Raw genomic sequence first — 10946 nt, 5'->3', positions numbered from 1 at the left:
TTGGCAGATTCTCTTTGGATTGTGCGTGTGAAAGAAGTTGTGCTTGGTTCATCGGTTTGGTTCCTATGAAACTTATTTGTTGGCTTTAGAAGCGAATTGTAGCATGTTGGCTCTAAGGAGAGAGATGCAACATTGGGCCAAGAGGTGCTCTTTGTTGAATGAGTGTCCAAGAAGACCATTTTAAAGCACCACTTCGAGGTGTATGCAAGTAGACATTCTCTATTTTGAGAATCAGTTTGTGTCATGGATTGGAAAAAAAAAATTGCATGACAGCAGTGCCTTTGGAGGATAAGACTTCTTGGTGGTACGTGTTGGTGGCCTCTTAACTGCCTAAAGAGAGGACCATGATGAGATGACAATAGTGTCTTTAGAGGAGTAGACCTCTTGGTGGCATGTGTTGGTGACCTCTTAACTACTTAAAGATGGCCTCTTAACTGCCAAAAGAGAGGACCATGAAGAGAATATGCAGCAGTGCCTTTGGAGGAGCAGACCTCTTGATGGCATGTGTTGGTAGCCTCTTAACTGCCAAAAGAGAGGACCACGAAGAGAATGTGCAGCAGTGCCTTTAGAGGGCAGACCTCTGGGTGACACGTATTATTGGAGTCTTAATTGTCGAAAGAGAGGACCATGAAGAATGTGCAACAATGCCTTTATAAGTGCAGACCTCTTGGTGGCATGTGTTGGTAGCCTCTTAATCGTCGAAAGAGAGAACCACCAAGAGCTTATGCAACAGTGCCTTTAGAGGAGCAGGCCTCTTGGTGGTATGCGTTGGTGGCCTCTTAACTTTCAAAAGAGAAGACCAAAAAGGGCTTGGAATTGACCTTGTTAGGGCCAAGAAGATGCCTCGAGGAGAGAAGTGCCCCATTGTGTGCTGGTGAGGGTGACTTGTTGATGTTTATGCCATTAGAGGAGCAGAGCTCTTGACAGCATGTGTGGTGACCTCTTGTTTGTCGTAAGAGAGGATTACGAAGGGCTTGGAGTTTCCCTTGCTGAAGCCGAAAGTGCTCAGCTATGAGCAAGATGATGGCAAGTTTGTCATGAAGGCAATGATGACTTGCTTATATTTGTGAGTACATCTCGCCACCAATCCCACAAAAATTATCCATTTTCATCAGTGGCATTCATCTCTACCATTTATTGTGCAAACAGTGGGACCCATCATGACATGCAAGTAGTTTTTTTTTAATTGTTTTTTTTTCATAGGGAGATCAGGAGAGGATGTTGTGTGTGCATCCCCAAAACACGCACTGTAGCTACAATGCATGTTCCGGGGTCCTCATTGAGCACTGTGTGGCACTCAGTGGGGTGTATGGGGGAGCCGTACACTGCCATACATCAGCCTGCAGGATGTACGGTGGTGTACAGCTCCCCCGTACACCCCACTGAGCACCATGCGGCGCTCAGTGGGGACCCAGGAACACGCACTGTAGCTACAGTGCGTGTTTCTAGGAGGAACATATAACCTGCCCGCAGGGATCGGCATTCAATTCCTTATCGCGTGAATTCAAAGATTGATTTGAAAATGATGGAGAAGGAAAAAAATAAAAATCTACTCAGCAATACTGAACCAAAAGTATAAAACTGTATGCTTGCCTTGTTGAGATAGAAAAGACTTTGGATCCACATGACTGCTTACATTTATTGAATAATAATTTGGATATATATACTTCTAAAGCTAAACTGTTTTACCATGCTCAGTTAAAATACTAACACTCAAAGACAAAAGGACTTCCTTAAAAATAACTTTTCATGAAAATGAGTTACATATAATTGTAAGTGGGTACGTATAAAGACTCTTGGAACTGTGGAAGTTAGTTTTGATGAATTTCTTCTCTAGCAAGTATATGAAACTATAAACTTTGGTCAATCATTTATCTACTATTAGCTAAAAAAAAGTTGAAATTAGAATGAGAAATTTATAATTGAGGTGGTCTCCATGATTTGGCAGATTTTATTAGTTTAAAATGGGGGTCCATCACAGGCTCACTTCGTCTTGAAAAGCTTTCAAGTGAGAGGATTAGAGAAATATAAGTTTCACCTTAAAATTAAGAAAGACAAGATAAGTGTTCTCGCTCAGCATAGCTCATCCAAAATGTCATGATCTGGTCATTGAGTGGTTAAAAACCATATGACAAAGTAGGATTAAATCTTGAATAGAAATATCTAAAACTACATGTGAACGTCATAACATTCAATAATAGTAGATCGGAAACAAAGATTATACGCAAACTACAAACAAAGAAAACAAAAAGATTGAAGGACCAAAGTAGTGGTTCATGCGAGTGTTTCAATAATTATTATACTCTCAATGATTGAGAAAAAGCAATTTGCACATGATCATGAGTTGTGCTCATCTTGACCAATTCTTCTTGAATATCACCAGTACTGCAAGGATAACCGACCACGAGAACGATCTCAATAGTTTCAAGTGCATGCCCAATTTCCAACATCATTTCCACAAAGCGCATCTCACTGGTGCTCCAAAAAAAGTTCTCGAGCTTCATAGTTTTGAGATGGTCATGTAGACAAGGATACAAGCTGCATTCTCTCCATGAATAGCTTATCTCTGTACCCCAGCCACACCAACGAAAACTTTGTTCTTTCATTTGTAACGTAAAGAGACTATTACATCACCATTGAAATTTTGAAGATAAGGACTTATAATATGGGAAACTAGTATTTCGGCATCTTATACATGAATAGTTAGTTCCCTAACATTATCGAAGCTTGTTAATAACAGACTTAAACTGGCCCATGCCAATGAATACATGATTTCTAAATTCAAATGAAGCAAATTCAGAAATTCACTAAGTACAATCATGTCTGACGATTCATGATTTGCCAATGCCTACATAGCAGAACGTTGAGTAATAGGGATCAATCGATAATTGCTATTGTTATTTTGAGTTTCCACGACAAAAAAAAAATAAAGCAGGCAAAAAAAAATGGAGAAAGAGTAGGTGAATACTTACATAAAGAAGGAAGGTGTCTACTTGCAAGGATTTTACATGAGCAACGTTGTTAAGGAGCTTAACTCATGCAGTTCTTTCTGCGTATGGTGTTGCATGGTTATCTCCTGAAGAGGGAGTTAATCAGATCACAATGCCTTCCAATAGCAGGACATGGGTCCTATTAATTTCCCAAAACGAGTCTTCGTACTTGAACGAGTCTTCAATTTCAGGGTATTGGTATCTAGAGAAACCCGACAACAGCAGTTTGCGATTTTAAAATATTCCAAGCATCCATGTATGGGCAAGGTAATTGCAACCTCACAAAGAGAATTTTGGCGTCTTTCCAAACTGTAAACCTGAAAGAACAATCAATGACAAAGGATTGTGTTTATCAGAATCACTGATATCTTCATTTTTTATATTATTATCCTCCTCGGTGAACCAAAGGCTTTGTATTTATCCAATCCAGAAAGTGTATCCACAGTAAAATTGAAATACATTCTTAAAGCGAGATCAATTGAACCAACATCAGCCCTACCAAAAATATTCTGGATCCCCCTGTCAATAGTGACAGTGTGATGTTCCCTCCCAAAGAGACAAAGCTTGAGGCACTCCAGTTGTTCGGTGTTCACACAAAGACATCGATCGACCATAGAGACGAACTGGGTGACAACTCAGAAAAAAGATAATCTGACCGAATTCCAACATCTTATCTTTTTTCTGAGTTGTCATCGGTTGTTCAGTGGGAATTTCTTTAACATAGGGTGCAATGAAGTTGATTTCATCAAACTCTAGTCGCGCCATCGAGATCCATAAACGAAACCATCTCATTGATAGCACACTTGTTTTCACAGCATGGAAGGCAATCTAAAATGCGATGTATTAGATAGTCAGGCAGTTTGCTAAGATGGTCTTTAGGACTTGCAACCCTATTTTCCATCATCACATCATGGGGGTAAACGCTAAAACAATAAAAAAACATATACAACTATATAATTTTTGTAATTACAAAGTACAAATGGTTATAAAAGACAATCAGGTTCTTATAAGTACAAGCATAGGTTTAACGAATGCCAAAAACAAACACACTACCCACACACTAAACAAACAAACACACAAGCTATATGGCAAATATATTCACCTGACATGTAAGTGACATCGATTGACATGCACAAGTTAAAATTTAAACATGATGTTAATTACTACCTACAAGCATACTAGTAATAGTGTAAGCCCCTCATCGACTAAACGATGAGAAAGCCACCAAGTATTGTACACGCAATCTTTATAAAGTTTTCTTACAAAAAAAAACGTACACAAAGCACGTTGTAAACGTCACTAGGCCTTTTTTATAAAAACATTTCAGGAAACAGATAGAAATACCTAACAAACTCCATATCCAAGAACAGCAACTTTAGCAAGAATGCATTCTTGAAATAGTCAAACAAATTGTGAAGATACTTCTTCGCAGCAAGCTCACACAGCATCACACAGTTTTTTTGAAGACCTCATCATAGACAATGATTTTGGTGAAGATTCTATTTTGATTGCTTTTGTTGTGATCTCCATGGCACATATATGTTTGTGTTCTCTAATGAGGTGCTTGGCAATATTGCTGAGTATAATTGGTCATGTGAAAACACCGGCTCCGGAAGGTACACCCCTATTTGTGGTATTGTCCACCCTTGCACCTTGTTGATTGTAATTGCTAAGCATAATTTTACTGAGAATTATTTTTGCCTAAACTTGAAAGGAATAGTTGTATCTGCTTTTAGTATGAAAATTATTTGAGGTATAAATGCAATCCTCTCATTATGATGGACACCACAAATCTCGACCTGCAGCAGGTTCTTTTTGAACTTCTTACAAACCAGCCTTGTTCTGTTGCACAAACCAGTTGAGGGATTCAAATTTCACAGCAACATCAATGGCACAGCCTTTTTTGGTAGAAGCGCATGCAATGAGATATTGTTGGCTGCAAACTGTTCAGGAATTTATTCATATATAATTGCAAGCAATCATCTTCAATGCTATCAAAACTATAGTATATTTGTTGCTCATCATCATGATCGCTAAGCATAATGTCATTTTATCAATGTGTTCATTTTTAGGTGTGAGTATTGTGGATGATGTGATCGGTGCGCCTAAAGATTCTGATGCCATACCATTATACACATGATCTATCAAGCTTGTTATGCCAGCGAGTTCATTCCTAGCAGTAATTGACAAACTTTCATGGATCTTAATCCAATCCTCACTATACGTGGTTTTGTCATCTCCAACTTTTATCAGGAAATTATTGTACGACACATCCTTCAATGCACCCATATTTACTTTTAGCAGCACCAAGATCAGCCCTTCACATAACTTTAACATAGCTAAACATGAATCTACTGTAGAAACTCTTGAACCTTTCGGGATCGCTGAAGTTTGCATTAATCGAAGTCAAATCCCTTACTAGCTGTACGATCAAACGTATCGAACGCAAGCTGGTCAGTCATTGGAGCTTCATCCCATATAATCAAAGTTGCTTCTCGAATCAATCCTGCAAGATGGTTTTGCTTTGTTATATTACAAAGTGAAGTGTTCGACAGTTCCAAGAGGATCTTAAATTGTAAGTGGGCAGTGTGTCTGACTGTTAATAACGTAGTTGCTATCCCTGATGATGTAGTAGCTAACGCAACATTGTTCAACACTAGACGGACATATGCCAAAACTGCCTTGTACAAAAATGTCTTCTCCGTTCCTCCAAGGCCATCAACGAAGAAAGCCTTTGCCTCCCTGTGCACGATCGCGTAATTATTTCACTGAATGTACGCAACTGCTCTTCATTCAATTTTTTGATATTTTCAAAGTCCTCAATCGGTGTAGCTATATTTATCTCTTCTTGCAGCAGTCTAGCTATTAACGAACATTTCATTTTTGTCTATGTTTCTTGGCTCAGGCAAACGTTAGTCCTTGTTTTATTCTTTGCATGCAGCCTATCCCTTATACCCGTCAAAACAAAGACACGAAGACGAGCAGTGTTCGTAACCCCTTGTATTTATAGTCATCTCACATTGCTGGCCAAAACTTATCAAACAAAATGTTGGGATCTGCTGGTTCATTAAAAAGGAGCATTGTATGAAAGAGTTCTCTCAACGCAAAAGGAAGACCGTACGTATGACGGATCAAATGAAGGTAATGGAGCAGAGGAAGATGATGTGCAAAAACAAATTGCACGCTGCACTTGCAAAAACTTGCTTCGCTCTCTCTTTTTTCACTATTGATCAACATGAGATTTTAAAGATGAAAAAAACAAAAACCGAAAAATAACCCACGGTCCCATGTAAGGGAGTGGTTCCAAAAAAAACAAAGAAACTACCACCATTAAATTTTTTAACTTGCTAACAAAGTTAGCTTTCCACGCACACTTCGTGGAGTTAACTCCCTCTTAAGATGCTGCAAAACACTTTGCACTACATGTGCAGTTAGGAACATGAACTTAAAGGAGAAAACTGACTCCTATTTTATTGCGCACGATCTTAACCAACAATCACCCCCTAAGCTCGTGCGTGTGCCTGATCTCGATCATCCCAATCCTATCTCGTAGTTCCAAAAATTTGGCTCGACCAAGTGCTTTGGTCAGGATGTCTGCTAGTTGGTTTTCTGTTGCCACGAACTCCACTGCTATCTTGCCATCCTCAATACATTCACGGATGAAGTGATACCTTGTATCAATATGCTTACTCCTATCATGAAATACCAGGTTCTTGCACAAAGCAATCGCGGACTTGTTGTCAATTTTAAGCGTGACTGCCTCAGGTTCCTTTCCAACCAAATTGCCGAGTAAACGAGACAACCACACCCCCTGACATGCCGCTGATGTAGCTGCAATATACTCTGCCTCACAAGAGGAAAGAGCTACCACTCTCTGTTTCTGACTTTGCCAAGTGACAGGAGCACTACCATAGAAGAACAACACCCCCGTAGTGCTTTTCCGGTCTTCCAAATCTCCAGCCATATCACTGTCACTAAACCCGGTTAAAACAGCTTGGCTTTCTTCCTTCTTTCTCCCATAAAAACATCCAAGAAAACACGTCCCCGCAATGTAACGGAGAATTCGTTTCACTGCAACAAAATGTTCCTCGTGAGGTTCCTGCATGAATCGGCTCACATAACCGACAGAGAAAGCCAAGTCAGGGCGAGTGTGAGTTAAGTACCGAAGGCACCCAACTATACTCTGGTACTTAGTGGCATCTACGAGTGGCGTAGCACTGATCTTGGACAACTTGAGACGATTCTCCATGGGTACATGACATGGATTACACCCTGCCATACCACTTTTTTCTAGTAATTTTTTTGCATAAGCAGATTGCCTTAAACCAATGTCGTCCGCACCTTGAACTACCTCAATGCCGAGGTAATAAGATAGACGTCCCAGATCACTCATGCAAAACAAACTCTTCATCTCAAGCTTGAACTTTTCAATCCCATCCTTGTCCGCTCCCGTGATAATGAGATCGTCGACATAGACTCCCACCAACAACATTCTTTCGCCAGACCCACGCGTATATAAGCCATATTCCACTATACTCCTTCTGAAACCCAGGGACACCAAACTCGCATCCAACTTGGTGTTCCATGCTCTTGGAGCCTGCCGCAACCCATACAACGCCTTCCGTAACCGAAGTACCTTGTGTTCCTGTCCAGCGATAATGAATCCGGGAGGTTGCGCCACATAGACTTCTTCTTTTAGTTCGCCATTGAGGAAGGCGGACTTCACGTCCATGTGATGTAAAACCCACTCCTCATGTGCTGCCATCGCAACCAAGAGTCGTACGGACTCAAGACGGGCCACGGGCGCAAAAACCTCTTCAAAATCAATGCCTTGTTTTTTAACATATCCTTTTGCGACCAACCGTGCCTTGTGCTTGACAATCGTACCCTGCTCATCTCGCTTCACCTTGAAAACCCACTTGAGACCAATTGGGCGATGTCCCGCCGGTAAATCCACCATCTCCCATGTGTTGTTTTTGATGATGGAATCCATCTCCTCCAACATCGCCTTGTTCCACCACTCTTCTTGTCTTGCTTCCGCGAAATTTGATGGTTCTTCAGCAGACGTGAGAAGTAGCTCCTCAAGATTTTCAGATTCCATTGGTGCTGTTGAATCATAGATATCACTAAGGCTGCGATATCTTTGTGGTTGGCCTGGATCAATGGTGGCATCAAGTTGAGCACCTGGAGATTCAAGCGTGGGAGCCCCCAAGCCATGAACTGGAGTCGTGGCTTCGGTCGAGTCAGATTCGGATGAATCTGAAGATACCGCTTCCTGCTGAAGTGTTGTATTCCAGCTGCCAACAGTCACAGGCGCTGCCGAATCAAAACCAGCAGCCTCCATTTCGCCTCTAACGCTCCACGCGGCTCTATCTCTCCTTTCTTCATGGAACTCGACCGACTCTCATAGACTTGTGCCATCATCCCATTGCCATTTCATGTTTTCTTCAAACAGCACATCGCGGCTAATAATTATTTTGCCTCGGCGAGGATCGAGTAGGCTATGAGCTTTGCATCCATCTTCAACGCCGAGATAAACCAACTGTTGGCTCCTATCGTCGAGCTTTGTCAAGTGTGAAGTCGCCACTTTCGCATGTGCTAGACAGTCGAACACTCGCAAGTGTCCCAAGTGTGGTTTCTTCTCGGTCCATGCTTCAAATGGGGTTCTCTCCCCCATCGCCTTTGTTGGTAAACGGTTTAGGAGATAAACCGCATGCCTGACTGCTTCTGCCCAAAGTTTGCCGGGAACATTCATGCTCTTTAACATGGATCGTGCCATCCCAACCACGGTCCTGTTTTTGCGCTCCACAACGCCGTTTTGCTGTGGCATGTAGGGCACTGTGAGTTGTTGCCGTATACCCGCTTCCTCGCACACCTCTGCAAATGCTTTACTTAGGAACTCGCCGCCGCGATCAGACCGCAGTGTTTTGATACGTTGTCCACAACGTGTTTCAACCAAAGCTTTGAATTTTACAAACTCCGCACATGCTTGGTCCTTGTTTTTCATAAAACACACTTGCGTCCATCTTGAATAATCATCAATGAGTAACATAAAGTACTTATTTCCTCCACTTGTGGGTGGAGTGATTGGCCCACATAGATCGACATGAACTAGCTCCAGCCACTCCTTGGCTCGGTGTAGCGTCTTTTGCGGGAATGCTCCTCGCGTTTGCTTTCCCACCAAGCATCCGTGGCATAGTTGATTCGGATGCTTGATCGGTGGGACTCCTACTACCATGTTTTTGTCAACCAGAAATTTCAAGGCATTGAAATTGACATGACCGAGGCGACCATGCCATAGCCATGCTGGATCTTCCATCTTTGTGAGCAAGCAAACTGGACTTGCTTTTGTCAATTCAATATGGTATAGTCGATTTGAGGATCGAGGCACTCTCATGAGCAACTGCCTCGTTTATTTTTCTAACATCTCCAGTTTGCCTTCGTCCAAGACTACTTGGTACCCTATCTCGGTCATTTGTCCAAGGCTTATGAGATTGCTGCACAACCTTGGAATATAGTAGACGTCGTTGAGAGCCCACTGTGCTCCATTCTTACATTCAAACAAGATTGAGCCCTTTCCCATAATCTGCACAGTGAACCCGTCACCGAATTTTACTTTGCCGGTGATTGTTTCATCCATCTCTTGGAATTTCTCACGATCGCCAGACATATGGTTGCTTGCCCCATTGTCAAGATACCATGTGATCTTGGAGATCATGGTTTTTTCCGCCGGGTATAGTTTAGAAAAAAATGTTTTCCTCTACTAGCAACAAGGTCTCCTTCTCTTCCCTCTCCTCGAGCGACGTCAGCTCCTCTGACATCGCGAGCAGAAGTGGCTGCTCTAGCGTATCCGTGCGGGCATGGTGTGCTTCTTCTTCCTTCCTTGGCTCTTTGCACTTGTTGGCGAAGTGTCCAAAGTTACGGCAATTAAAGCATTGAATGTTGTTGTAATCTCGTAAGCCACCTCCTATGGCTTCCTTCCCCGTTGCATTCCAACGGCTGCCTGAGCGCCCCCCGCGCCCTCGACCCGTGCTACGCCCACGGCCACGGCCTCTTCCTCGCGAGGCCGCTTCTGGTAGTTTCCCCTTACCAGAGCTATCACCACCTGCCTTCTTCGGGCGTGCCTCCCACTCCACCTGAGTGTAGAGAACTTGCCCATGTCCGGTTGCCCCAATTGTGGAACGACGCGTTCGTTCCTCGAAGGCCTTGAGTCGGCCCACTGCTTCCTCAAAGACAAGAGTGGAAAGGTCATAGAACTGTTCGATGCCTGCGATGACGGTAATGAACCGTTCAGGGACAGTATCGAAGAGTTTCCTTACAAGTGCGGCGTCATCCAGAGACCCGCCCAAGCTACTGAATTTTACTGCCATGGTAGACAGTTTACCGGCGTATTGATCCACGGATTCGTCCTCCTTCATGCGCAGACCATTGAATTCACTCTTCAACGTCTGTAATCGTGCATCTCTAACACGATCGGCGCCAATGAACCTTGTCTTGAGGCAGTTCCACATCTCTTTTGCCGTGGCTTTATTTGCCACCTGCAGCAAAAGATCTTCCGGTAAGCACTGAATAAGGTGCAATTTAGCCCTCTTGTCTTTCTTGACATCAACGGTCGCCCCGGCAGCGGGCTCGATTGCCTCCCAGACTTCTTGATCCTCCATCATTGCTTGAACACGGATTTTCTAGGAGGTATAGTTCGTCAAAGTAAGCTGCGGATATACATACCGGATTGTATTCCAGTCGCTGCTGTCAAGAGAGCCTTCTCCTCCGGTGACTGTCGTCATTAGATTGAATCGGGGGTACTTGGGCATTCAGCAACCTGGCTCTGATACCAACTGACGGATCAAATGAAGGTAATGGAGCAGAGGAAGATGATGTGCAAAAACAAATCGCACGCTGCACTTGCAAAAACTTGCTTCGCTCTCTCTTTTTTCACTATTGATCAACATGAGATTT

At 42.7% G+C, this 10946-nt stretch overlaps 1 protein-coding gene across 1 annotated transcript; it reads right to left on the bottom strand.

The window, feature by feature from the left end:
• Positions 1–9730: 9730 nt before the first annotated feature.
• Positions 9731–10651, bottom strand: LOC149820133 (uncharacterized). Its single transcript, XM_089981745.1, has one exon. The coding sequence runs from the start codon at positions 10649–10651 to the stop codon at positions 9731–9733; it is 921 nt and encodes a 306-aa protein (XP_089837871.1).
• Positions 10652–10946: the final 295 nt, after the last annotated feature.

The sequence above is a fragment of the Nuphar pumila genome, chromosome 12, assembly GCF_984573655.1.
Source record: "Nuphar pumila chromosome 12, dmNupPumi1.hap1.1, whole genome shotgun sequence".
In the NCBI taxonomy this organism is placed as follows: domain Eukaryota; kingdom Viridiplantae; phylum Streptophyta; class Magnoliopsida; order Nymphaeales; family Nymphaeaceae; genus Nuphar; species Nuphar pumila.
The sequence above is the reverse complement of the archived record's forward strand: the minus strand, read 5'-3'. Positions and strand labels throughout refer to the sequence as shown.